Source organism: Mus musculus, chromosome 5 (genome assembly GCF_000001635.26).
Source record: "Mus musculus strain C57BL/6J chromosome 5, GRCm38.p6 C57BL/6J".
Taxonomy (NCBI): Eukaryota; Metazoa; Chordata; class Mammalia; order Rodentia; family Muridae; genus Mus; species Mus musculus.
Genome location: NC_000071.6, coordinates 70747462 through 70774705, shown reverse-complemented (window position 1 = coordinate 70774705; position 27244 = coordinate 70747462). Strand labels below are relative to the sequence as shown.

Below are 27244 nucleotides of genomic sequence, written 5' to 3'. Positions count from 1 at the left end.
AGCAGTCAACCTGCAATTCACAGTAATTTAAATCATTAAAATTTCCTACACAAAGAACACAGTGAATGTAATGTAGCCATGGTTACTAGTAATTCTTTCTGGCAATCATATCCTTTTGTTTCTTTTATTTATTTCAGCTGACAATATTGTTAAATTAGACAAAAGAATACAAATGTTCTATTAAATTACTTTAATCATCTATTTTTTCCCCCTTTCTTCACAGGTATCACTACGGTTTTGACTATGACAACCCTCAGTACAATTGCTAGAAAATCTTTACCTAAGGTTTCTTACGTGACAGCAATGGATCTCTTTGTCTCTGTGTGTTTCATTTTTGTGTTTGCAGCACTCATGGAATACGGAACCTTGCATTATTTTACTAGCAACAATAAAGGAAAAACCACCAGAGGCAGGAAGCTGAAAAACAAGACTTCGGTATGTTTTATTTTTAGTTTTTAACATTGTTATGATGATAACTTCACACAGGAGGGAACATTGCATATATTTATCACTCTCCTTTTTCTTTCATTTTTTTCTCCTGCTCTTTTATCCCTTCCTTGTTCACAACCACTCCTTCAACTCTTCTTGTTACATATACAAACATATTTGTACATAATATGTGTGCAGATGTTCACACAGCACTCTGTGTCCATTTACCATTGCTCTTATATGCATTTGTCCAGGGTTGCTCATTTGGGATTGGACAAATTATGTGGGAGTCTGTTCCTGGGGCAACTGGTTCTCAGCAACAACTGATCCCCTGTAACAATACATCTAGGAGTGAGACCTAGAATTTCTCCTGCCACAGCTGGTGTTGTCATGAGGGTCTTGTTCATGCAAGTAGGCTGCTGAGAATTCATAAGTGTTTACTTGTCACATCTAGGAGATAAGGTCTCTCTACAGGCATCCTCAGCCACTATATATACAGTTTTCCCACTCCCTCTTCTAGGACTTTCACTTAGCATCAGGGTTAGGAATTGAACCTAAGATATATCGCTTAAGATTGGTCATCCCACAGTCAATACTTCTCTGCATGTTCACTAGTTCTGTAGCTACATGTTTGTCTCCATTTCTTGTCAAATGAAGCTTCTTTGAGGAGCAGTGACAGCTACACTTACCTGTGGATATGACAGGCATTTTCAAAATGGCTAGAAATCACTTTGGATTAGGAAACTGGCAGTAGCTTGTTTGGCTCTCAAGCCTATGACCACTTCAGCCACTGGTAGGAAGCTATGTTTATAGCACCATCATAAATTCTCTCCTTTCAAGCTGGCATTAAGTCCAATTACACAGCTGTTAGTTATTTCTGAATAAAAAGCACTTCTCTTTCACCAATGTGGACACCTTACCAGTACCTCGTTTTAGTTACAGATGCTTTTCTGAACATCCATGAGATTGCCTTGTTATAGAAAAGGGATGTTTAAGAACATATGATAAAAGATGAACAGAATTCAGGTTAAACTTGATTACTTATAACTGACCAGTCCAAAAATCTTATTTATAGTTTTCTCTACTAGATATCCCTTATAAAATGACTTTTAAAATATATATTTTATACAGCATCCAGTCTTGATATTACTATCCTTCACTACCCTTACTCAATCTCACCTCCCCGGGACTGTGGCAGCAGCACATTTTTATCCCAACTTCATGTTATTTTATTACTATTTATTTTTAAGTGCTTAGTATTACCAGTCCTGATGATATGCATGTGTGGATGAGATTATGATGTGGGTCCTGAACAACCTTCCGATGGTCATTCTCCTAAAGAAAATGATGCCTTTTCTTCGAGCAACTACACTCCATAGTTCCTCATCTAACTAGTGGCTGTGGAAACCACAACCTGTTTCTAGCTACAATTTTTAACTGAATGGATCAGAAGTATGCAATGAAAGATGCTGTTAATTCTTGTGTGGAAAAGCCATTTCCAGAGGACAGTATTTCACCACATCCTTCTTTTTATAATCCTTTAATCTCTGTTTCCCAAAATGTTCTGAGAAGCTTTGTAGGACTGATGGTGTTGATGTAGATGTTCTATCCATTATTGGTCACCTCACAGTGATTTCAAGCACGTTAAAGAGTAATGCGCTGAGAAAAAAAGCTTCTCTGACAAAAGGTGAGACCAGCAGAAAACTAAGTATATGTAATATAAACATAAGGACTTATAAGGCAGTTTGAGAAAATGCCCATTTAGAAGAATGACATCAATAAGTTATCCTCTATAGTCTAAGACGTCCATAGCCAAGAGTTTTGATCATGTTTGCAGTACCCCTTCTGTGAAGCAGGCTTCAAATCTAGTCAAGAAAGCAGCTGGTTAACCCAGAAATAGAATTTTATTATTGTAGCAGTGAACAGATCCTGTCTAGCAGGTCAGTGTTGTGGCATTCAGGGACTAGAGATAGATAACACCATTGATGTCCTTTCTTCCCCAGCAGCCTGTATAACACCTTGTAGTGCTATGAAAGCAGGCAGCAGGTAGCTCAGGATTGATTTCTCTGGAAATTCAACCAAGAATGTGGTTTCTCGAGCAATAGAATCTAATTATATGAACAAACATGAGAAATGGCAAAAGAATCTATTGTTTAAGTTTGTATATAGGACTTTCTGACCTTAGGGAGGTAAACTATTCATTTAACTCAGGCTTTCATTTAATAATCCATCTCTGTTTGTAGTAGTATTATTCACTAATGTGGAGTATTTCTGTTCAAATTTTTCTTTTAAAAGATTTTATCTTAAGTTAGCTTACAAGTGAATAGGGTTTCATGGTGCTTCTTTCTACATCCTTAGTTTTAGTTAATTCATTCTCTTCCTCCAAATATTCACAGTCCTTGTTTTAGTTAGTGGCCCAGTGATGTGAAAAGATAACTTCATCAAAGCAACTGTTAGGAAAGAAGGCATTAATTGGGGGCTGTCTTAGGGTTTTTGATGGTTACTCCATGATCATACTGCACAGACCTGACAGGTATGGTGTTGGAACAGGAGCTGAGAGCTTTACAACAGGAACCACAGGTAACACACACACACACACACACACACACACACACACACACACACACACACACAGAGAGAGAGAGAGAGAGAGAGAGAGAGAGAGAGAGAAAGAGAGAGAGAGAGAGAGACCCTGTCACAACTTTTGAATCCCCAAGCCGACTGTCCATGAAACACCTCTTCCTACAATGCACACCACCTACTCCTTCCTAACAATTCACCAACTAAGAAAAAACATTCAAATCTACGAGGGTACTGTGTTCATTCATTTTCAAGATACCTCAATCCCCCATCTCCACTTATACCTTTATTCTCCCTCTTTTACCTCTTACCATATGTGTTCTATTATCCTCTCTCATTGTAGTTTTACTTGAATTGGAAGATCATAGGTTCTCAATAGGCTCTCATGCCTTCCAATTGGCCTTCCTGTCTCCAGCCTTGATTACTTCACCACCTACTTTCATGTTTCTGTCCCAAGAATTCCTCTTCTCTGTGTTTATTTCATATACATTCTACAACCCGCCTTTCCACACATGAATCTCCCTCATCAAAAGTCCTCTTCAAGTTCCCTAGTCTCCATATGTGATACATGTTAAACATACAGAAAAAAAAAACAATTGACAGAGAATATGTAACATTTGTCCCTTTGGGGCCTAGGTCACTTCACTATGTACAACTAATTCCAGTTCCATTATATTTCTGCAAATTTCATTCTTTGTTATTCTTTAGAATTGAGTAGTATCACTTTGTATTTATACACCACATTTTCATTTGTCAGGTGATGGACATCTGGGTTGATTCCATTTTCCATCTTTTGTGAGCAAAGCAGTAGTCAGCATGAAGGTACAGATACCTTTTGAGTAAGCTATAAAATACTTTGAGCATATGTGGAGGATTGGTTTATACTGTGTAGATCTCTTCTTATTTTTGGAGAAACCTGCAGGTTGTTTTTGAGAGTAGCTGAGCTGTATTAGACTCCCATAAATAATGTGTAATACTGGCAAATGGAAATCCACGATTCTATTAAAGACCAATCATCATACATACATGATTCAACATATAAAAACCGTAAGTGCTATTTATTCCCAATAGACCAAAAGTCAAAAACTGTGTGAACATCTTATTAGGTACCTAAAAGTTTCTTTGACCAAATTAATTCAATGTTTCTACATGGTAAAGGTTTCAGAGAGTGTAGAGATAGAAGAACATTTCTGAACATAATAAAGCTCTCCTATATCTTCATCTATATCATCTATATCTATATATCATCTATCTCATCTGTACCTCTATCTATCTATCTATAACACAAACACACATATACCCAACATTCTTCTAAATGAAGAAAAACTCAGAGTACCTCAACTAACATCAGAAAAAGGACATGCGTTCAGGCCATTTCTATTCAATTACTGCAAGATTTCTTTATACTATATTATTTCATATAAGAATGAAAAGTTATTTAAGACACATTTTGAATATGGCTTTTTTTCCACACCTGTTATTTCAGCAAGTGGAAGATAGAAGAGAGGGACTGTCATGTGTGCTGTGCTATAAAATAAGGCCTTGTGACAGCGCAACAAAGCAAACATTAATAACATCAAAGATTTCTCTTTGATTTCTATTTCACAATACGTTTGGATTTTCAACAATGAATGGCACATGGAATTAACTTACTTTTAGACAGTAAGGTCACTGTTAAGGTTAAAACCCAGCAGTTGCAGAAAATCATGGCTATTACATTCTTTCTTGTTTCTGTAGATTTGTAGACCTTCACTCCACATTCCCAATCACAGTGACAAAATTACAGACTGCATCAATTGATGCTAAAATTGATTTTAATGATTCTAATACATGTAACAACTTGATGACTGACAGTAATTTCATTTTACAAAAGCAATTATAATAACCTGAATCCAATTTCTAACATTCATTGAGGGTTCCAGGAACTGATTTGAGCATTTTACATGATTTCATTTACACTCAAAGAAACCATACAAGCACAGGTTCGGTGATTTTTCATGAGGACAGCTTTGTTAGTGTTTGATCATAGACTAAATACACAGGACTTTTGAGAACCCTGTTCCAACTTTCTGCCCTTCATTTTAACATTTCTTCTGTTCAAAGTACTCATAAAAAGTAGGCTTACACTTCACCCAAACTGACAAAGTGACAGTACATTACTGATTCCAGTAAAAACTCTCAGAGCAGATTATGCTGAAGCTCAAATAAAGACACTGTAAAACATCTATTTTTGACAAGTAGCTTGTAACACTGCAGTAATGTGTGCACCACGAGAGTCATGGGATCAAATTACCCACTTTAAGTTTGAGGACTCAATGTTTTGGATCTTTTTTCTTATTTTTTTGTGTTTGATTTATAAATTTGGACATAATTTTAATTGTATTTTAATTCATTTATTGTATTACAAAAGGTAGATCCTAGTAAACGTTGCTCTTTTTTTGTTTTTGTTTTGTTTTGTTTTCGAGGTAGGGCTTCTCTGTGTAGCCCTGGCTGTCCTGAAACTCACTTTATAGACCAGGCTGGCCTCGAACTCAGAAATCTGCCTGCCTCTGCCTCCCAATGGCTGGGATTAAAGGTGTATGCCACCACCACCGGGCTAGTAAGCTTTGCTTTTATGTCTTGTGATATTTAAGGAAAGAAGGTAGCCGTAAAAATCCAAGGAGTTGCTTTAATCCACAAGTATGTAACTCTCATGAGCTCGCATCATCTTAAAAGATGTTTATGACATGATAGCTTGCCCAAATAAACTTAAAAAACACTTAATAGATTTAAAATCAATATCATTATCATTATAACTATGGGTTATGTGTGGGTGTGTTCTTCCAACTACCAGAGGGTGTGTGAAGAGCTCTAAGGACAACTTTTCGGCAAGGGTCTCTTCCTTCCACCTTTTTGCTTTTGTGGGCTCCAGAAATCAAATCAGATTGCCAGGTCTCGAAGGCAAGGGTTTTTCCCATTGTGACATTTTTGTCAGTTTTTCCACTGACAAAATTTAAACAAAGAAACTGAACATTTTTTTCCTATGATTCTTCAACAGTCAAGGCCAAACCTCCTGTTTTCTCTTATTCTTTAGTCCTTATTTCAAACTTTATTTTTTTTTTTTTTTTTTTTTTTTTTCCCATTTTTTATTAGGTATTTCGCTCATTTACATTTGCAATGCTATACCAAAAGTCCCCCATAGCCACCCACCCCCTCTCCCCTACCCACCCACTCCCCTTTTATGGCCCTGGCGTTCCCCTGTACTGGGGCATATAAAGTTTGCGTGTCCAATGGGCCTCTCTTTCCAGTGATGGCCGACTAGGCCATCTTTTGATGCATATGCAGCTAGAGTCAAGAGCTCCGGGGTACTGGTTAGTTCATAATGTTGTTCCACCTATAGTGTTGCAGATCCCTTTAGCTTCTTTGGTACTTTCTCTAGCTCCTTCATTGGGGGCCATGTGATCCATCCAATAGCCGACTGTGAGCATCCACTTCTATGCTTGCTAGGCCCAGGCATACTCTGACAAGAGACAGCTATATCAGGGTCCTTTCAGCATAATCTTGCTAGTGTATGCAATGGTGTCAGCATTTGGAAGCTGATTATGGGATGGATCCCCGGATATGGTAGTGTCTACATGGTCCATCCTTTTATCTCAGCTCCAAACTTTGTCTCTGTAACTCCTTCCAAGGGTGTTTTGCTCCCACTTCTAAGGAGGGGCATAGTGTTCACACTTCAGTCTTCATTTTTCTTGAGTTTCATGTGTTTAGGAAATTGTATCTTATATCTTGGGTATCTTAGGTTTTGGGCTAATATCCACTTATCAGTGAGTACATATTGTGTGAGTTCCTTTGTGAATGTGTTACCTCACTCAGGATGATGCCCTCCAGGTCCATCCATTTGGCCAGGAATTTCATAAATTCATTCTTTTTAATAGCTGAGTAGTACTCCATTGTGTAGATGTACCACATCTTCTGTATCCATTCCTCTGTTGAGGGGCATCTGGGTTCCTTCCAGCTTCTGGCTATTATAAATAAGGCTGCTATGAACATAGTGGAGCATGTGTCCTTCTTACCAGTTGGGGCATCTTCTGGATATATGCCCAGGAGAGGTATTGCTGGATCCTCCGGTAGTACTATATCCAGTTTTCTGAGGAACCGCCAGACTGATCTCCAGAGTGGTTGTACAAGCCTGCAATCCCACCAACAATGGAGGAGTGTTCCTCTTTCTCCACATCCACGCCAGCATCTGCTGTCACCTGAATTTTTGATCTTAGCCATTCTGACTGGTGTGAGGTGGAATCTCAGGGTTGTTTTGATTTGCATTTCCCTGATGATTAAGGATGTTGAGCATTTTTTCAGGTGCTTCTCTGCCATTCGGTATTCCTCAGGTGAGAATTCTTTGTTCAGTTCTGAGCCCCATTTTTTAATGGGGTTATTTGATTTTCTGAAGTCCACCTTCTTGAGTTCTTTATATATGTTGGATATTAGTCCCCTATCTGATTTAGGATAGGTAAAGATCCTTTCCCAATCTGTTGGTGGTCTTTTTGTCCTATTGACGGTGTCTTTTGCCTTGCAGAAACTTTGGAGTTTCATTAGGTCCCATTTGTCAATTCTCGATCTTACAGAGCAAGCCATTGCTGTTCTGTTCAGGAATCTTTCCCCTGTACCCATATCTTCAAGGCTTTTCCCCACTTTCTCCTCTATAAGTTTCAGTGTCTCTGGTTTTATGTGAAGTTCCTTGATCCACTTAGATTTGACCTTAGTACAAGGAGATAAGTATGGATCGATTCGCATTCTTCTACATGATAACAACCAGTTGTGCCAGCACCAATTGTTGAAAATGCTGTCTTTCTTCCACTGGATGGTTTTAGCTCCCTTGTCGAAGATCAAGTGACCATAGGTGTGTGGGTTCATTTCTGGGTCTTCAATTCTATTCCATTGGTCTACTTGTCTGTCTCTATACCAGTACCATGCAGTTTTTATCACAATTGCCCTGTAGTAAAGCTTTAGGTCAGGCATGGTGATTCCACCAGAGGTTCTTTTATCCTTGAGAAGAGTTTTTGCTATCCTAGGTTTTTTGTTATTCCAGATGAATTTGCAAATTGCTCCTTCTAATTCGTTGAAGAATTGAGTTGGAATTTTGATGGGGATTGCATTGAATCTGTAGATTGCTTTTGGCAAGATAGCCATTTTTACAATGTTGATCCTGCCAATCCATGAGCATGGGAGATCTTTCCATCTTCTGAGATCTTCTTTAATTTCTTTCTTCAGAGACTTGAAGTTTTTATCATACAGATCTTTTACTTCCTTAGTTAGAGTCACGCCGAGATATTTTATATTATTTGTGACTATTGAGAAGGGTGTTGTTTCCCTAATTTCTTTCTCAGCCTGTTTATTCTTTGTGTAGAGAAAGGCCATTGACTTGTTTGAGTTAATTTTATATCCAGCTACTTCACCAAAGCTGTTTATCAGGTTTAGGAGTTCTCTGGTGGAATTTTTAGGGTCACTTATATATACTATCATATCATCTGCAAAAAGTGATATTTTGACTTCCTCTTTTCCAATTTGTATCCCCTTGATCTCCTTTTGTTGTCGAATTGCTCTGGCTAATACTTCAAGTACTATGTTGAAAAGGTAGGGAGAAAGTGGGCAGCCTTGTCTAGTCCCTGATTTTAGTGGGATTGCTTCCAGCTTCTCTCCATTTACTTTGATGTTGGCTACTGGTTTGCTGTAGATTGCTTTTATTATGTTTAGGTATGGGCCTTGAATTCCTGATCTTTCCAAAACTTTTATCATGAATGGGTGTTGGATCTTGTCAAATGCTTTCTCTGCATCTAACGAGATGATCATGTGGTTTTTGTCTTTGAGTTTGTTTATATAATGGATTACATTGATGGATTTTCGTATATTAAACCATCCCTGCATCCCTGGAATAAAACCTACTTGGTCAGGATGGATGATTTCTTTAATGTGTTCTTGGATTCGGTTAGCGAGAATTTTATTAAGGATTTTTGCATCGATATTCATAAGAGAAATTGGTCTGAAGTTCTCTATCTTTGTTGGATCTTTCTGTGGTTTAGGTATCAGAGTAATAGTGGCTTCATAAAATGAGTTGGGTAGAGTACCTTCTACTTCTATCTTGTGAAATAGTTTGTGCAGAACTGGAATTAGATCTTCTTTGAAGGTCTGATAGAACTCTGCACTAAACCCATCTGGTCCTGGGCTTTTTTTGGTTGGGAGACTATTAATAACTGCTTCTATTTCTTTAGGGGATATGGGACTGTTTAGAAGGTCAACTTGATCCTGATTCAACTTTGGTACCTGGTATCTGTCCAGAAATTTGTCCATTTCGTCCAGGTTTTCCAGTTTTGTTGAGTATAAGCTTTTGTAGAAGGATCTGATGGTGTTTTGGATTTCTTCAGGATCTGTTGTTATGTCTCCCTTTTCATTTCTGATTTTGTTGATTAGGATTTTGTCCCTTTGCCCTCTAGTGAGTCTAGCTAAGGGTTTATCTATCTTGTTGATTTTCTCAAAGAACCAACTCCTCGTTTGGTTAATTCTTTGAATAGTTCTTCTTGTTTCCACTTGGTTAATTTCACCCCTGAGTTTGATTATTTCCTGCCGTCTACTCCTCTTGGGTGAATTTGCTTCCTTTTTTTCTAGAGCTTTTAGATGTGTTGTCAAGCTGCTAGTATGTGCTCTCTCCCGTTTCTTCTTGGAGGTACTCAGAGCTATGAGTTTCCCTCTTAGAAATGCTTTCATTGTGTCCCAAAGGTTTGGGTACGTTGTGGCTTCATTTTCATTAAACTCTAAAAAGTCTTTAATTTCTTTCTTTATTCCTTCCTTGACCAAGGTATCATTGAGAAGAGTGTTGTTCAGTTTCCACGTGAATGTTGGCTTTCCATTCTTAATGTTGTTATTGAAGATCAGTCTTAGGCCATGGTGGTCTGATAGGATACATGGGACAATTTCAATATTTTTGTATCTGTTGAGGCTTATTTTGTGACCAATTATATGGTCAATTTTGGAGCAGGTCCCGTGAGGTGCTGAGAAGAAGGTATATCCTTTTGTTTTAGGATTAAATATTCTGTAGATATCTGTCAGGTCCATTTGTTTCATAACTTCTGTTAGTTTCACTGTGTCCCTGTTTAGTTTCTGTTTCCACGATCTGTCCATTGATGAAAGTGGTGTGTTGAGGTCTCCCACTATTATTGTGTGAGGTGCAATGTGTGCTTTGAGCTTTACTAAAGTGTCTTTAATGAATGTGGCTGCCCTTGCATTTGGAGCGTAGATATTCAGAATTGAGAGTTCCTCTTGGAGGATTTTACCTTTGATGAGTATGAAGTGTCCCTCCTTGTCTTTTTTGATAACTTTGGGTTGGAAGTCGATTTTATCCGATATTAGAATGGCTACTCCAGCCTGTTTCTTCAGACCATTTGCTTGGAAAATTGTTTTCCAGCCTTTCACTCTGAGGTAGTGTCTGTCTTTTTCCCTGAGATGGGTTTCCTGTAAGCAGCAGAATGTTGGGTCCTGTTTGTGTAGCCAGTCTGTTAGTCTATGTCTTTTTATTGGGGAATTGAGTCCATTGATATTAAGAGATATTAAGGAAAGGTAATTGTTGCTTCCTGTTATTTTTGTTGTTAAAGTTGGCATTCTGTTCTTGTGGTTGTCTTCTTTTAGGTTTGTTGAGGGATTATCTTCTTGTTTTTTCTAGGGCGTGGTTCCCGTCCTTGTATTGGTTTTTTTCTGTTATTATCCTTTGAAGGGCTGGATTCGTGGAGAGATAATGGGTGAATTTAGTTTTGTCGTGGAATACTTTGGTTTCTCCATCTATGGTAATTGAGAGTTTGGCTGGGTATAGTAGCCTGGGCTGGCATTTGTGTTCTCTTAGTGTCTGTATAACATCTGTCCAGGCTCTTCTGGCTTTCATAGTCTCTGGTGAAAAATCTGGTGTAATTCTGATAGGCTTGCCTTTATATGTTACTTGACCTTTTTCCCTTACTGCTTTTAGTATTCTATCTTTATTTAGTGCATTTGGTGTTCTGATTATTATGTGTCGGGAGGAATTTCTTTTCTGGTCCAGTCTATTTGGAGTTCTGTAGGCTTCTTGTATGTTCATGGGCATCTCTTTCTTTAGATTTGGGAAGTTTTCTTCAATAATTTTGTTGAAGATGTTTGCTGGTCCTTTGAGTTGAAAATCTTCATTCTCATCCACTCCTATTATCCGTAGGTTTGGTCTTCTCATTGTGTCCTGGATTTCCTGGATGTTTTGAGTTAGGATCTTTTTGCATTTTCCATTTTCTTTGATTGTTGTGCCGATGTTCTCTATGGAGTCTTCTGCACCTGAGATTCTCTCTTCCATCTCTTGTATTCTGTTGCTGATGCTGGCATCTATGGTTCCAGATTTCTTTCCTAGGGTTTCTATCTCCAGCGTCGCCTCACTTTGGGTTTTCTTTATTGTGTCTACTTCCCTTTTTAGGTCTAGTATGGTTTTGTTCATTTCCATCACCTGTTTGGATGTGTTTTCCTGTTTTTCTATAAGGACTTCTACCTGTTTGGTTGTGTTTTCCTGTTTTTCTTTAAGGACTTGTAACTCTTTAGCAGTGTTTTCCTGTTTTTCTTTAAGGACTTGTAACTCTTTAGCAGTGTTCTCCTGTATTTCTTTAAGTGAGTTATTGAATTCCTTCTTTATGTCCTCTACCATCATCATGAGATATGCTTTTAAATCCAGGTCTACCTTTTCAGGTGTGTTAGGGTGTCCTGGATTGGGCGAAGTGGGCGTTCTGGGTTCTGATGATGGTGAGTGGTCCTGGCTTCTGTTAGTAGGATTCTTACGTTTACCTTTCGCCATCTGGCAATCTCTGGAGTTAGTTGTTATAGTTGTCTTTGTTAAAAGATTGTTCCTCTGTTGATTTTGTTACCCTCTATCAGCAGGCGTGGGAGACAAGCTCTCTTCTCTGAGTTTCAGTGGTCAGAGCAGTCTCTGTAGGCAAGCTCTCCTCTCTCAGGGAAGGTGTACAGTTATCTGGTGTTTGGACCTCCTCCTGGCTGAAGGTGAAGGCCCAAAACAGGATCTTTCCCAGAAGCTGTGTTGCTTTGGCCAGGAAGGTGGCCAGTTGTCTGGAGTCGAAGATGTTGCCGCCTCAGAAGCTCTGTGGCTCTTGCCGGGAAGGTGGCTGGTTGTCTGGAGCTGAAGATGGTGCCGCCCCAGAATCTCTGCGACTCTCTCGCCCGTCCCAGAAACGGCTGGCACTCTGTATTCCACACGGTCACCCGTGCAGCCTGCCCTCCGCGGAGTCCCGGAGCCAAGAAGGCTCCCGCCGGCGCCTGTGCCACAAACCTCTCAGGCCAGGCAGACCCCCGTGCTCTCACCAGGAAGGTGGCCGGCTGTCTGGAGCTGAAGATGGCGCCGCCCAGAAGCTCTGCGACTCTCTCGCCCGTCCCAGAAACGGCTGGCACTCTGTATTCCACACGGTCACCCGTGCAGCCTGCCCTCCGCGGAGTCCCGGAGCCAAGAAGGCTCCCGCCGGCGCCTGTGCCACAAACCTCTCAGGCCAGGCAGACCCCCGTGCTCTCACCAGGAAGGTGGCCGGCTGTCTGGAGCTGAAGATGGCGCCGCCCAGAAGCTCTGCGACTCTCTCGCCCGTCCCAGAAACGGCTGGCACTCTGTATTCCACACGGTCACCCGTGCAGCCTGCCCTCCGCGGAGTCCCGGAGCCAAGAAGGCTCCCGCCGGCGCCTGTGCCACAAACCTCTCAGGCCAGGCAGACCCCCGTGCTCTCACCAGGAAGGTGGCCGGCTGTCTGGAGCTGAAGATGGCGCCGCCCAGAAGCTCTGCGACTCTCTCGCCCGTCCCAGAAACGGCTGGCACTCTGTATTCCACACGGTCACCCGTGCAGCCTGCCCTCCGCGGAGTCCCGGAGCCAAGAAGGCTCCCGCCGGCGCCTGTGCCACAAACCTCTCAGGCCAGGCAGACCCCCGTGCTCTCACCAGGAAGGTGGCCGGCTGTCTGGAGCTGAAGATGGCGCCGCCCAGAAGCTCTGCGACTCTCTCGCCCGTCCCAGAAACGGCTGGCACTCTGTATTCCACACGGTCACCCGTGCAGCCTGCCCTCCGCGGAGTCCCGGAGCCAAGAAGGCTCCCGCCGGCGCCTGTGCCACAAACCTCTCAGGCCAGGCAGACCCCCGTGCTCTCACCAGGAAGGTGGCCGGCTGTCTGGGTATTTCAAACTTTAAATGTTCATACCTGTTATATTCATTGTGTTTTCTTTATTTGCTTTTTGAAAGTTTTATTAGAGGTTCTTTGAATAAAAATAATGGTTTTAACCCACAGGTATTATACAACGCCATGTGAGTTTTACAATTTCTTTCTACAGATAAGTAATGCAGGAGGCATATAACTAATCAATGCACACCTTCTGTGAAAGAACAGCTATCCAGTGTAAGACCAGGACATAAAGAGTTGAGTGTAGTTCCTGGGGTCAGGTTGACTGAGCAGAGTTGAAACTAGGCCTCTGTGGCAGGAGTGCCCTCATAGAGCCAGGGGCAGGGAGGAAGGGATAGGGGGCTTGTGGAGGGGAAACTGGGAAGGAGATAACATTTGAAATATAAATAAATAAAATAACCAATAAAAATGGAAAAATGGTTACTTTCTCTAGCTCCTCCATTGGGGGCCCTGTGATCATCCAATAGCTGACTGTGAGCATCCACTGCTGTGTTTGTTAGGCCCCCAGCATAGTCTCACAAGAGACAGCTATATCTGGGTCCTTTCAGCAAAATCTTGCTAGTGTATGCAATGGTGTCAGCATTTGGAAGCTGATTATGGGATGGATACCCAGATATGGCAGTCTCTAGATGGTCCATTCTTTCAGCAAATTAAACATTACAAACGAAAAGAAACAGCAATGAGATGACAGTCTTGAAGTACTAAGTGGTAAATAGCAATAGCTCACCATTGATAATTTATAATTGACTGGAAGATGTAAAAATATTTTATAGACATTCAAAACAATATTTTCTATCTTTCATGCTTCCCGAGTTTCATATTTTATTAGCTCTTTCAGATCTAAATGGAAATTTGAAAAACCAGGACCAACAATGAAATTTGTATTCTTGCCTGGTTTGTGTGTTCGGCCATATATCTTGTTAATCTGGTAGACAGAATGTGCTGATGTGAAGAATAGAGATCTCTGTCCATTTTGTTTCACATCTTCCATTAAGGCACATTGTGGAATCTACATTTTCCTTTTCTTCTAAGCCAACAATGCAGCCCAGACTCAGATACTGCAGCATCAACACTCACACTAGATTCTCTTCTTTAGGATTACTGCTCTCTCTCTCCCTTCTCTCTAGTTTCTCTTTCCATAAATGGCTTTCTTCCTCATTTTTTGTTTTACTTTTCATTTTACTCTTCTTATCTGCGACAGCTGAAGAAATCCAAATTCCATTAAATATGCGAGGTTTGTCCTTTAATAATGTTTACTACTTAATGATGTGCATACGTTGTATCAAAAGAAAACCTTACAAGTTAGATTAGCTATGCTGGATTGTGAATCAGTACTCTTGTGGACAACGTGAAGACTGTAGACATGAAGAATCTATAAACCTGCCATCAGCAATGATTAACATTTCGTGGTGAAGCCTCAATAATCGTAGGTTATCAAAAATCTTATAAGCCACAAGATACCTGCACTTTGAGACTGAATATAATACAGCTTAATTTTAGGCTCTCAATTTTGTTAAATTATAAAATTATTGATATTTATTTTTATGTCATTGTAAAGGCAATTCAGAGACAAAAGAAATCAATTGTGTGCTCTGCCACAGAGTGTTTAAAGATATGTATAGACAATCTTGACAGACTAGTATGGTATCCAGAGGGCTATACTCAACACTCAGACATATTCCAGGCATAGTGGTGTTTCTTGCCAAGAAGTCTTGCACCTTTACCTATATCAGTTCCCAATGGAAGACACTGTCACAAATAAAAACATGTGGATTGCTCATAAGTATTAGCAACCAAGAATGACCCTTAACCTCTTCCACACATACATCAGCTTCACAAAAGGTAGACCATGCTGTAGATGGTTCCGAGGCTTTCCCATGTGTCAGTTACTATTTTCATTAAATACATTACTTCTTTAGCTGTTGTAATAGTCTCCATATTTATCCACCTTAGGTGGTCAATGAAGCATACACATTATACATGCACATCCACTTATATACATGTGTTGTGCTAATATGTATATTATGCACACACACACATAAAAACAGCAATAATAAATAATTTGAAAATTTGAAGTAATCAAATAGGGTACTAGAGAGTTATCAGTGAGACCAGTAATTTCTAAAACTTTTTTCAAAGGCATCAATACCAATAAAGTGAAGGTTAATAGAAAAGAGTATGAGCACTCTTATCCCTGAAGCAGGAAACTACCCCAAGCTCAGCCTACAGTAGCTATGCCTAGCATCCATGGGCTGCTTGAGACACTATGGAAAGTGGTCTGTGAAGTATAGATTTAATAGACACATGGTGTTGAAAAGAAGGTTATGCGAATGTGGGTCACACAGCACTCAGAAAAATTTCCTTTCATTTCAAGTGGAAAGAATTCACTTGTAAGGCCTTTAAAAATAAGTCTTTAATTTGAAGTTTGGCAGAGAAAGATTTCACTGTAGCAACTCACTATTGAAGTAGTTGTCTGGAAAATAAAATGTAGTTTTCAGAAGAATAAATTTGAGAGAAAAATTAAAACAGAGAAAAACCACATTAATTGAGTTGAGGCTTGTAGATTAGAATGAGGGAAGCCTAGTTTATGCCTAGAGGTATGACATCAAATGCAATGGCTGTTAGAAACTAGTTAGGTGGATTCCAACTGATACAAGCTGAGCACAATTCAAAAGCAAAAGTCCTCATAGCATAGGGGCACTTCATGTTTAACATGTCGCTGCTATACTGCATAGAGTTGATAGAAGGTATATTGCAGCTCCATTGGATACCACTGCTTACAATACAGGAGCTTTCTGAACAAAATTACCCATGTGGAAGATAGACACATACTTTGTGGATCGCTTGTACATTTCTAGTGTTGTTTTAAGATTATAGTTTTTGTCCTTTCAGCCCTGCTGTGTCACAGAAATTTCTAAACAGAATGACATAGTGGCATCTACATACAATAATGATAATTGAAGTTAAGTACGTAGTGTGTATTCTTAAATTACAAAAGAGGTGGGTGTTAAATCTCACAAGTATGGCAATCGCTCAAGAAACAATGTACTACTGAAAATAGGAACTGGCATCTCAATGGAGGATAATGTGTGGAAGAGCTTTCCAACCCTCCAATTAGGAGTCTTCTTTCCATTCCGCACATGTCTGCATGAATAAACATTCAGATAGCCTTCAGAGGATGTAATGAAATAACAAACACTTGTGTTAATCTTCAATATCACAAATGATAAAAAATATTTTTTCTTTATAAATGGTGTTTGGCAAAATTCCCAGGAGATATTTTATGATATTGGTGATACATAAAATACAACTACTGCAGGGACCTATCATGACTGACCTCTGGAAGATCCAACAAGCAGCTAAAAGAGTCAGATGCACCCAACCATTAAACAGAAGCAGCTGACCCCTGCTGATGAGTTAAGGAAAGCTGAACGCAGCTAAGGAGGAGGCTGACCCTGTAGGAGGACCATTAGTCTCAATTAACCTGGACCCCTGAGATCTCTCAGATTCTGGACCACCAACCAGGCAGCATACACCAGCTGATATGAGGCCCCCAACACACATACAGTAGAAGACATCCAGGTCTGTGTTAATTCAGAGATGATGCACCCAACCCTCAAGAGCCTGGAGGCTACAGGGAGTTTAGAGATCAGGTGGAGTGGGGATGGGGCCATCTACGTGGAGACGGGTGGAGTGGGGAGGAGGTGTGGGATATGGAACAGTCAGAGGGTGGATGGGAGGGGTGGGGGATGGATTATGTAGTGTAAAAAATAAATTACAAATTAAATTAAATTTAAAAATACAACAACTATCACACACACACACACACACACACACACACACACACAGGGCAGCTTAAGTAACTACAAAATGTCAGTGGACGGTGGAATAAGATGGTAATCACTTAATGTCAATTGCAACATCACTTGGGTAATGTGTATTCTCATGCACGTAGGTTCTTCTCATAGTTATCTTTCTATTTTGTCATCTTAATAGCATATGTTCATGTTACTAATGTTCTCATACTAAATAAATCGATTAATCATTGAATAAGACTCTTGATAAAAATATAAATTTATATTAACAGTAGTATTTGAAGCAGGTGAATAAACAGAACAATAATGTGTATGTTAAGAATGGATATCTTTGCCTAGCACACCTGGTCACAGATTTCAAAATTAAAATTTATCAAAATTCTCATGAATAATCTTATTTATTTCTAATATTTATACCAAATTTCAAAGCAGCAATGTCAAAAATAGAAGAGTACTTATTTTATATGAAAGATAGTTTTTCTACTGTCTTCTTTTCATATGTATTTGAATATATTCATAAGAATAAATATATAATGTATTCATTCATATATTTAGTACTTTGTATGTTGTTTCACTTTATGTCTTAAATTTTAAATTCATATTTATGACCAATTGTGATGCCACTTTGTTTCTTCTAATATCTAAATTTTCTTACGTTTTATAATGCAAAAATGCAAAAAAGTCAAATTTATGGTCCAACATTTTATTTAATATTTTTCTTTCATTCTTATGAATTTAATTCTTTTTCTAAAAGCTTCATTTTATCATCTTTAATTATGTGTATGACTATGTATATGTGCCTATGAGTACAGGGGCCATAGGGTCCCATAGATGGCACAGACCACCTGGAGGTAAAGTTACAGGTGTCTGTGAACATAGTGAGAGCTAAGACTCATGATTCTTATTTTCTGTCTATTGAACTTTTTTGAATTTTGAATCTCTGCAAAAAGAATATTTTCTGATGAGGAAGTATCATGCAGTCCAGATTTTCTTTTTATGATCTTTCAGTTATATCTTTAATTAGCTTACAAAGTAGTGTTGTTTAAAAGAGCCTTTATCCATCCCACATTTTCTTTAACCCACTCCCTATCCTCTCCTTTCTTTGACTCTTCTCTCTGGCTCCAACCATGCACTCATTCTGGCTTATAATTTTATTCCCCAATTTTGTCCCAACCCCATATCTTATACCACAGGTGTTCAACTATCACCGTCTTATAGACTTTCCTTGTGAGCCAAGATCATAGATTTTCATGTAGCTTTCTTATAGACTGTTCACGTTGTTAAGCTTCTTGTCCCACCATCTCTATCCCTCCCATCAACTTGAATCCTTCAGACCCCAGCACTCCTCTTCTCTGGCACTATTTCCTTTTCTTCCTGTCTCCCTTTGATTGAATCCTCTTCCATGGATAATTAATAGTTTCCTAACTTCACATGTCCTCTGAAACAGAAGATAGGAAGCTAAGAACCTTCATTTTATTGAGTTGAGGTCTCTCATTAAACTCAAGTTTTACCAGGTATGCTAGGGGAGGTAACCAGCTTACCCTGAGATCCTCTGTCTCTTCTCTCCAAAACACTGTTATAACTGGAAACAACCACATTGGCCAGGCATTCGAGTTCAAGCAATGTAAGTTTGACAGGAGACCTGAAAGACAAATGCTCTATCCACATAGGAATTTCTTCTCAGTATCCATCTTCTTAATTTTTAACATTTTAATTGTCTGTATTCTCTTATGATTTAGAAAGCCAACAGCTTTGAATCAGAGTTCAAATTTGAAGAAACCCACATATCATTTGATTTTTAAATTATTTTACCTAAAATATAGCATGTCTGTGAGATGTATGCTTTTCAAAATTGAATGCAAAGAAAAATTGTTAAGCATCTATGTGAGAGAGAATTAAACCCAGTAAGCTGATTTTTATATTCTTGACTTCTAATTCACTGATTAGATGACCACAAAACAGGGCTTACAGTGAGATTTTCAAGCCACAGTTCACTAAGCCCATGACATCCAGAAGTCAAGAAGGACAACGGGTGACTAAGACTGCTGTCTTCCTGCCATTTTAAGGGATTGATTTTTCTCTCTAGTAACCACTCATCTTGTTAGCAGAATGTGTATGTGTGCTTTGTCATGTATCTTATAGTGTGTTTGACATGCTCTTTTCAGAAAGCAATAGCAACATAGAAACAACAGCAGTAGTATGGGTAGTCTACTTACCATCAAATGTATGGTACACATGCTCTATCTACTTAAGCTGGTCTGAGCATTGCAACAGTCACTTTTCCTTCTGTGACAGGCATCTCAGAGAGAGAAGCAGTCCTAGTTCATCTTCAAGTTCACCCAAGCCCTGTGTTGTGGAAGACATACAGCCCAAGTTTTCCTGACTCTAAACTACTTGCTTTATGTTACCCCATATTTTGACTCTTTCCTGAACTATGACATTTTCAAATATTATTTTTATCACTTACAAATATTCATATCCTGAATCATTTGGATTTCTCAGCAGGTAAAAACACATTTTACAAAGACTAACAACCTAAATTCATTCTCAACTCTCAAGGACTCTACATATATCTTGTATATTCATTATGATGCAGGTGCACATGAACACACACACAGAAATATAATAAAAATAAAAAACAATGAGAAATTGTAATAAAGTATTAGTTTGACATGGATGTCAAATAATCCTTGAGTTATTATTATCATCAAAGTATTGTTATCATCAGAGTATTGATTGTTGTATAATAACAAATAAAATTTATGTAGCCACTAATATGCTTTCCCCAGAGAGAAGATTGCCACATTCTTCAAATGGACCTAGTTTTATGCATCTACTGCTCCTAAAGCTGAGCTTATAAATTGTTTTGCCGTGTCTCTATGCATTTACTCACTCATACATATGCGATATATGTCTTTGTCTTTTCTGGTTCTTCAAAGAGTTTTTCCTATGAGAAGTCTTTTCTTGCTATTTATACTTATTATTACTAGGATAAGTAAATTATATAACACCCAACAACAACGTTATCATTGTTTGAATATTCAACACCATAGAAACATGTTTATTGCCCGTTTATACTTAGATTCATGGTTGACAATATTTTTGTAGATAGACTTTCCAAAGGTATACTGTAGGTTATATTTCTAAAGCTATTTTTTTTCTACATAATTTTCTAACTAAAAGAAAAGTTACATAGAACAAAGTAGATTGAAATCTAAAAAATACATTCTAATTGAATATAATACATTGTAATTGAATATAACACACAGTAAGGTGTGTGTGTGTGTTTTAATTGATTATCAGTTTCCTATTGAGTCCCTGGCAGGTGCTAACTTATTTTCCTTTCTTCTGTTTTTCTGTCTCCCCCCTACCCCCTTATTTACTCAGGCTTCCCCAGGTCTCCATGCTGGATCCACTCTCATTCCCATGAACAGCATTTCTTTGCCACAAGGGGAAGATGATTATGGCTACCAGTGTTTGGAGGGCAAAGACTGTACTAGCTTTTTCTGTTGCTTCGATGACTGCAGAACTGGGTCCTGGAGGGAAGGGCGGATACACATACGCATTGCAAAAATTGACTCCTACTCCAGAATCTTTTTCCCAACAGCTTTTGCCTTGTTCAATCTGGTTTACTGGGTTGGGTATCTATACTTATAAGTTCAGCCAATAAATTAAAAATAATCATAAAAGTCTGGCTTAGTCCAATATAATCAGTTGTATTTCATAACATGAAGTTTAAATTAAAGTGAAAGTCTACTAGTTAAAATATGAATAAGATGGTTATGTGACTAGGGCTTTCATAAATGAATAAGACAGAATTATTCAGGTTAATCTATCTAAATAAACATGTAATTGATTGTCCAATATAGCACAGTTATATCATAAACTTATATTTTTACTTTAATTTTTTTATGTTTATTGTATAAATCTAATATTGGACTTAATACTTATGTGAGAAATATTTTGAATATGAGATAATTTTAACACATATTTTATTTAAATATACCTTTTGCTTATAATGAAATACTACTGTCAAATATTAAAATATTCTTTGCCTAGATTGCTCATTAGCTTGATTTTATTTTTTGCTTTGTATTTGCTCTGTTTAGGATATGGTTTCTTTAAAACAAAGCCATGATTTTCTTGGATTTGTTCAAAGATATGTTATTCCCAAGAAGAAAATAATGTATTGATTACTTTTTAAATAATTTTTGTGAACTGACAGTTTGTATACATTTATATATTTAAACACTGTCATGTCTTATGTTTGAAGTACAAAGGAATTAAACCAAGCTACTTGGAAACTACAGTTTTCAAAATGGACAACTTTTATTAGTTATCCAATCAATTTTCTGCTCAATGTTAAGCAGAAGTCAACCTTCACTTATTTTGAGGATTTTTAAATTTGGAGAGGAAACACTAAAGTCATTTTTTGTTTTTTTGTAATGCAAGTTCAAAAAACTCAAAGTTATATTCTGCCTTGTAGGATTTATGAGGTATAAAGAGGTTAACACAAAAATGTTCATATGTACTAACAATGAAATCAAATGGGAAATGTTTTGTTTTTCCTTTAAGTGCTACAAAAGGGATTCACAAGTTCAAAGAATCATTGAGTAAAAGAGCTTGATTTAACAGGGCTTAACGAGCCATCTGGCAAAATAAACTCTAGGTTGTCTCAAAATACAGACTTAAATATATGCTATTGATATTTTATAGAGTAGATATATTTGAAAACCATCAAAATTATGTATCTACCCAGCTGATTTTTACAACTATATTATAATCGCCATGTTCTCTCTTTTAGGCGTGTGAAATTTCTCAAAACTCATTTTACAAGTGGACTTTGTATGAGACAACTGTAATGAACTTGAGTAGGGACATCACGAAATCCATACAGAGAGGAAAGGACTCTAGAGACTCTCACTTTAGGGAAAGCTGACAGTGTTGCCAATGCTACATCTGTGAGAGGAGGCTTCCACTTGGAAATAAGCAATAGAAATATTCACTGTAGGTCTGGCAAGATGGCTCAGCACACAAGAGCATTTTATGCTCTTGCTGAGGACACAGGCTGAGTTATTATCCTCCACAGGATAATTTACTAAGGTCTGTAATCAGGAATCTAAAGCCCTTTTCTGGCCTTTGTTGATACTGCATGCACGTGGTTCATACAAGCAGAGAAACACTCACATAAAATAAAAATAATAAATCAGAGAAAGGCATGTCCATTTTTGACAGCAGTTGTCACAATGAGAGGTCTTATCATCAAAAGTGTGTTGATTTTGAGGAGGAGCTGTCATGTGGGTGTTAGACACACATACTTTTAATTCATGAATTGGTGCACCTGGTGTAGCAGTCACTAGGTGAAACCTTGATTGTATTATACTGTGAGAATTATAGTTGTCCAGATAACTATAACTTTCCACCTTACTCAGAAACACACAGAATTTGAAGGACAATAAAATATTGAGTTTTTTAACAAATGGAGGTTCAAATAAAATTTTGACTATGTGTATATTAATTTTTAGATATTCCATGCATTTATGTTGAAAATATTAAATATTGGTAAGATGTTAATGAAATAATCATCATTTAAGGGATAAAAGAAGTATGGACAATCCGTTAGGGCGTAACATGCTTCACTATATTTTTGTGGCTACTTCCATATTTGTATTGATGGCTTGCTCATTGTTAAAGGTGTTAGGGAGTTTAGAGGTTTTCAATTGTATCTAAGCATGCCTATTTGTTAAAATACTTTAAAATGCTTGATATGATTATTTTTTTCATTGCTGTTTTATTACCTAGGATTTAAATGTTGACAATATTTACAAGTGAAAATAAAATTGTTAAAAATATCATGTTCTCTACATATATTCCATATATATATATATATATCATCAAATAAGCAATTTGCTTCAAAGCCAGTGGTATTTTATTTAAATATAATTATTAGAAGAACAGATGTGCAAATCTAATTATCTTCTAAACCTAGAAACAAAAAGATTATATTTTCATTTAGATCTTAAGAAATTCTCTAGAGCTTAGAGCTTATCTTCAAGGGAGTAAAACCCAATACTTGTTTTTATCATATTTCAAATTTAAAATCAACTATGTACTATTCAGATAAATATATCCTTTTTTTCTAGATGAGTTGAAATAATTTATTAGATTCATTTTCCTGTACACAAATTGATTTGAATACTAACATAAACCAAAAATATAGTCACTAGGAATGACAAGAAATTGTCAAATAGGAAGATGTAAGAGCACATGAGAAGGCGTTAATTTATGTGGACCCCGTTCCGATTTACAAGACCAGGATTTAAACTGAGAAGCAGAAGGTGCATAGCAGCATTTTATTCTTGTAGACAAAACAGCATAGTAACCTTTATGTGCCCTTGAACTGCATCCTAAGTAGTTTTCTCTATAAGCTCCATTTTATCCCAGAACATTATTTTGAACAGTTATGTCGCCCTCACCCATCTGAATGCAACACAAGAAGATTCCAGCTTTACATTTGCTAACAAAGCTGGGCCATTTGGAATGACATTAGTAACTAAGTTGTGTTTTCTGTCATTTTAAAGTGGCAATGTGCATACCATCCTACAATAAAATAAACAACTGCAATCAGGAACACAATGCCAACTGAGTCTGCCCTTCATCTGGCAGGATTCTGAAGAGCTGAATTTGTGTGTGTGTATGTGTGTGTGTGAGAATATAGTTTGAAGAAAATGGTTCCAATTTCCAGTTTAACAAATGCTAGACATCTTAATGTCTATTGTGACACTTCAACCCCAAAACAAGTACCACCGTGAGATAACTATAACTGGGGCTTCCTACTTGAGAAAATGTGGCAAGGATAAAAATAAGCACAGACCTTTGAGAAGTGTGTATCAAGGTATAGACATACATACAGGTTACATAAATCTAGATATAAATGCCTATTTCTAATTTGTTGTTTATTAAATTAATGGTTGTTAATTTAAATTGTATTGACCCCACTTAATGCTATGTTCACACATAATCAAAGTAGGTCATACTTAGTCAAAATATATTTACATTAGCTACGTTTACTGAGAGGGAAACCTTGGTGTAAAGGACTGTCCATTCTTCAGCTGATGCTGAACCATTGGCAAGAATGCAGCCTTCAATCAAAAAGAACCATCCACTTTCTCACTGATCAAAGCTATCAGGATATGGGAACACATTGAAAGGAAAAATTTCCCTTACTTACTCAAACATACTTGCATTTCCAGTTGATGGCTTTTAAAAAATTATTCATTATACATTCAAATGACTCTGTAGTTTGGACATCAAAAGTTGGCTATTTTGGTTAGTTGAAGAATTTTCCCCTTTGTCCACTGAAATTTTAGATATTCTAATAGCTATTCTATTAAAAAAATCTTGAGTAGAGGGATTTAACTCAAGTAAGATTAATTTAACATATTTTTAGATTAACTAAATTTCATATTAGTGAACATTGCCTTTAAATATTTGAGTAGAAAATGGCCATTACTGAAATTTCAGTGGGTTTATGCTATGAGCGAGCATGGGTATTGGGGTCATTAATTAATGAAGGACTCTCTAGGACTGAAATTGGAGAACACTTTGTTGACGAAGTTACCAGTGATGACTAGATAGCATGGGACACAAGAGAAAAAGACTAGATATTAAAACATAAATAATTAGCAAAATTAACAAAGAGATATAGTGTGTTTAGGGGCCTGCATATGCACATCTTATGTTTAGTATTTGTGTGTTTTTGAATAGATAGTAAGGCAAATTCTGTCCTATAGTTTGCTTACTGCTATATTTAATCCTATTTTAATCTATATGATCTATCTCATTATGGATGAAGGATTATATCCCAAAATACAAATGGTAGGTGAACTACCAAATAATTATTACTTTATAATATATCATTATTATTAAAAAATATGTGTTTGTAATCACAATTTTGAGGATGGGGACAGAAACAAGAAGGACCCTGAACTTCATTGACACTATTGATACTATGTTCAGTTCAGTGAACTTCAGGTTGGATGTGAAATCTTTTGTCAAATGATGAGGTGAAAACCAATTTAGGAAACGCCTGATTTAGACATATGGCTTCCACACATACATTAACAAGCACATAATCACATATACGCATGGATACATGCATACATCACCTACACATATACAATTCCGTCAGAAAAACAGACAAACACATACACAATTTACTGTACATAAACCATTAGTAGACTTGATAAAACCATATTGTTTTACATATAGACAACCGCTTGTCATAAGAAATAAATTAAATTTTTTAATAGGCAGTGAAATTTACAAGGACTCGTTGTGCCTGTGAATAAGAAAAATTGTGATAACTGGAAAACAGGACTATGCAGATTGTAAAGAAGAATTTACTTCAAAGAAAGTAGTTCGTGTCTTGATAAGTCACTGTAATAACTGTTATTTGCATCCATTAAGTGTGCACAGCCACATCGCATAATAAAGTTTCAGGCTCATGATTACAGTGACTTTTGTTCTGCTTCTGCCTCCTCATTTTTGTAGAACACTTGCAAATGTCTCACAAAACATATTGCAATTTTCGAAAACATTTTGTACCTTCCTGATTCTAAGTATAAAGTAAACCCAGTACTGTTTTAAGGTGCAAAGAGTTCTGGATTACATTTCCATAAAACTTGTCCCTTGTGACAGTTGCATACATGCTCTGGTGACACCACATATGTTAAATTCTGGTTAATTAAATCTCAGTTAAAATAATTTTTTTTATTTGTGAGAGGAAATTTTTTAAAGGAATTAAACTATAAGAGTATGGGTAAACATGTTTGTGCATGGATTTCATTAGTAAGTATGTATTTCTAGATTTTTCTAATATTTGCTTTGTATTAGACCATCAGCAGTGAATCTAAAGAGAGGACAGAGGGTGTGGTGTTTTTATATCTCTGTGTTCTCGACCTTTACAGAGTCATTCCTTAAAGTTTTAGTTTTCAAGGAGAGGTCTGTTTCACAGTGAGATGCTCAGAAGAGGAGACTGGTTCTCCAAGCTTATGTACCTGGAAATAAAATTGAATTTGTTCACCTCTGCTCACATAAACTATCTTTCAGTTATAGCAAATCATCCTGGTGGCAAAGTGACTGCTCATTTTTTAACAATTGAAATGTTGCTTTCACAACAGAGAAGTGGTTTCTGGAAAGGGACAGCTTGCTCCATTCTAAACAAAGGGTAAAATCAACATCTTGAGTTATTCACTGATAGTATATGGGGCTTCTTTCTTACTCCTTCCTTGTTATTTCCAAAAGTGCATTTTGTTTCAACTGAAATATATGTATAACAAGAAAGCTTTTAAAGAGACTCCCTGATTGGAAATGGTAACACATGCCTTGAAACCTAGCCATAGACAGTTTGAAACAAAGTGATTATGAGGTTGAAGGCAATTGGGTTACACAAGAAGATCCTGTAGTTAACTAAACAAAACCAACTAATAAAGCAATACAAAAGAAAAATATTATGATACCAAATCAAAATACAGAAGTTCTGACTTTTTGAAAACAAAGACCCTATAAAATCCAGGTTGCCAGGCTTCTTCGGTTATACACAGACACCTTCATTCGCACATTACTTAGGGCTGCATTTCATCCATCATGAGTTAGTTGGTAGATGAAAAACTGAGTAGACCAGACACGTAGATTATTATTTATTCTCCATCATACAAAAAAGTTTTCCAATAAGCATTTCACAATGAATTTAGAGTGACAATTAGAAAATGTCATATTTAAAACGTTTTAATAATTGTATTAAATTTCAAACCCTCAAAAGTAAGATCCTGAGTAAATTATATTTCCTGTAAAGTAGTGCAATTGATGTTCACTTGCTTTTTAGTTAATCTAACAAATTCTGATGAATCACATCTAAACCCTTTTGAAAAGACCTGTAAATTGACATATGTGTCTGATTCATTAATAGAAAGAGTTGATTGGTTAAAACTATTTCAATATTATTTGCCCTAGTTAAATCGAGATAATCTAGAGATGGGCTCAAATGTTTTGGGCCACTGAAGTTAACACAATTATTTAAATGAAGCATAAGTAAATAGTAATTTTTATATTTTCCCCTTGAAATAATGTTTAATCATTAAAATTGTTCATGACAATATAAACTCTTGATAAACTTATCATTCTTTACAATGTTAAAATCCAAGCAGCTATATATA

General features: G+C 37.2%; 1 protein-coding gene across 4 annotated transcripts in view; it reads left to right on the top strand.

Annotated features, from left to right (window-relative positions):
* Window positions 1-23659, top strand: part of Gabrg1 (gamma-aminobutyric acid (GABA) A receptor, subunit gamma 1) — a 91571-nt gene extending 67912 nt beyond the window's left edge. Inside the window, exons 8-9 of one of the 4 annotated variants that reach the window (NM_010252.4) lie at window positions 224-435; window positions 20415-23659. In NM_010252.4, coding sequence (NP_034382.2) covers window positions 224-435; window positions 20415-20684 — 482 coding nt within the window. In that variant the 3' untranslated portion in view covers window positions 20685-23659. The other 3 variants (XM_006503738.2, XM_011240701.3, XM_006503737.3) reach the window with 3 other exon arrangements.
* The last annotated feature ends 3585 nt before the right edge of the window (window positions 23660-27244 follow it).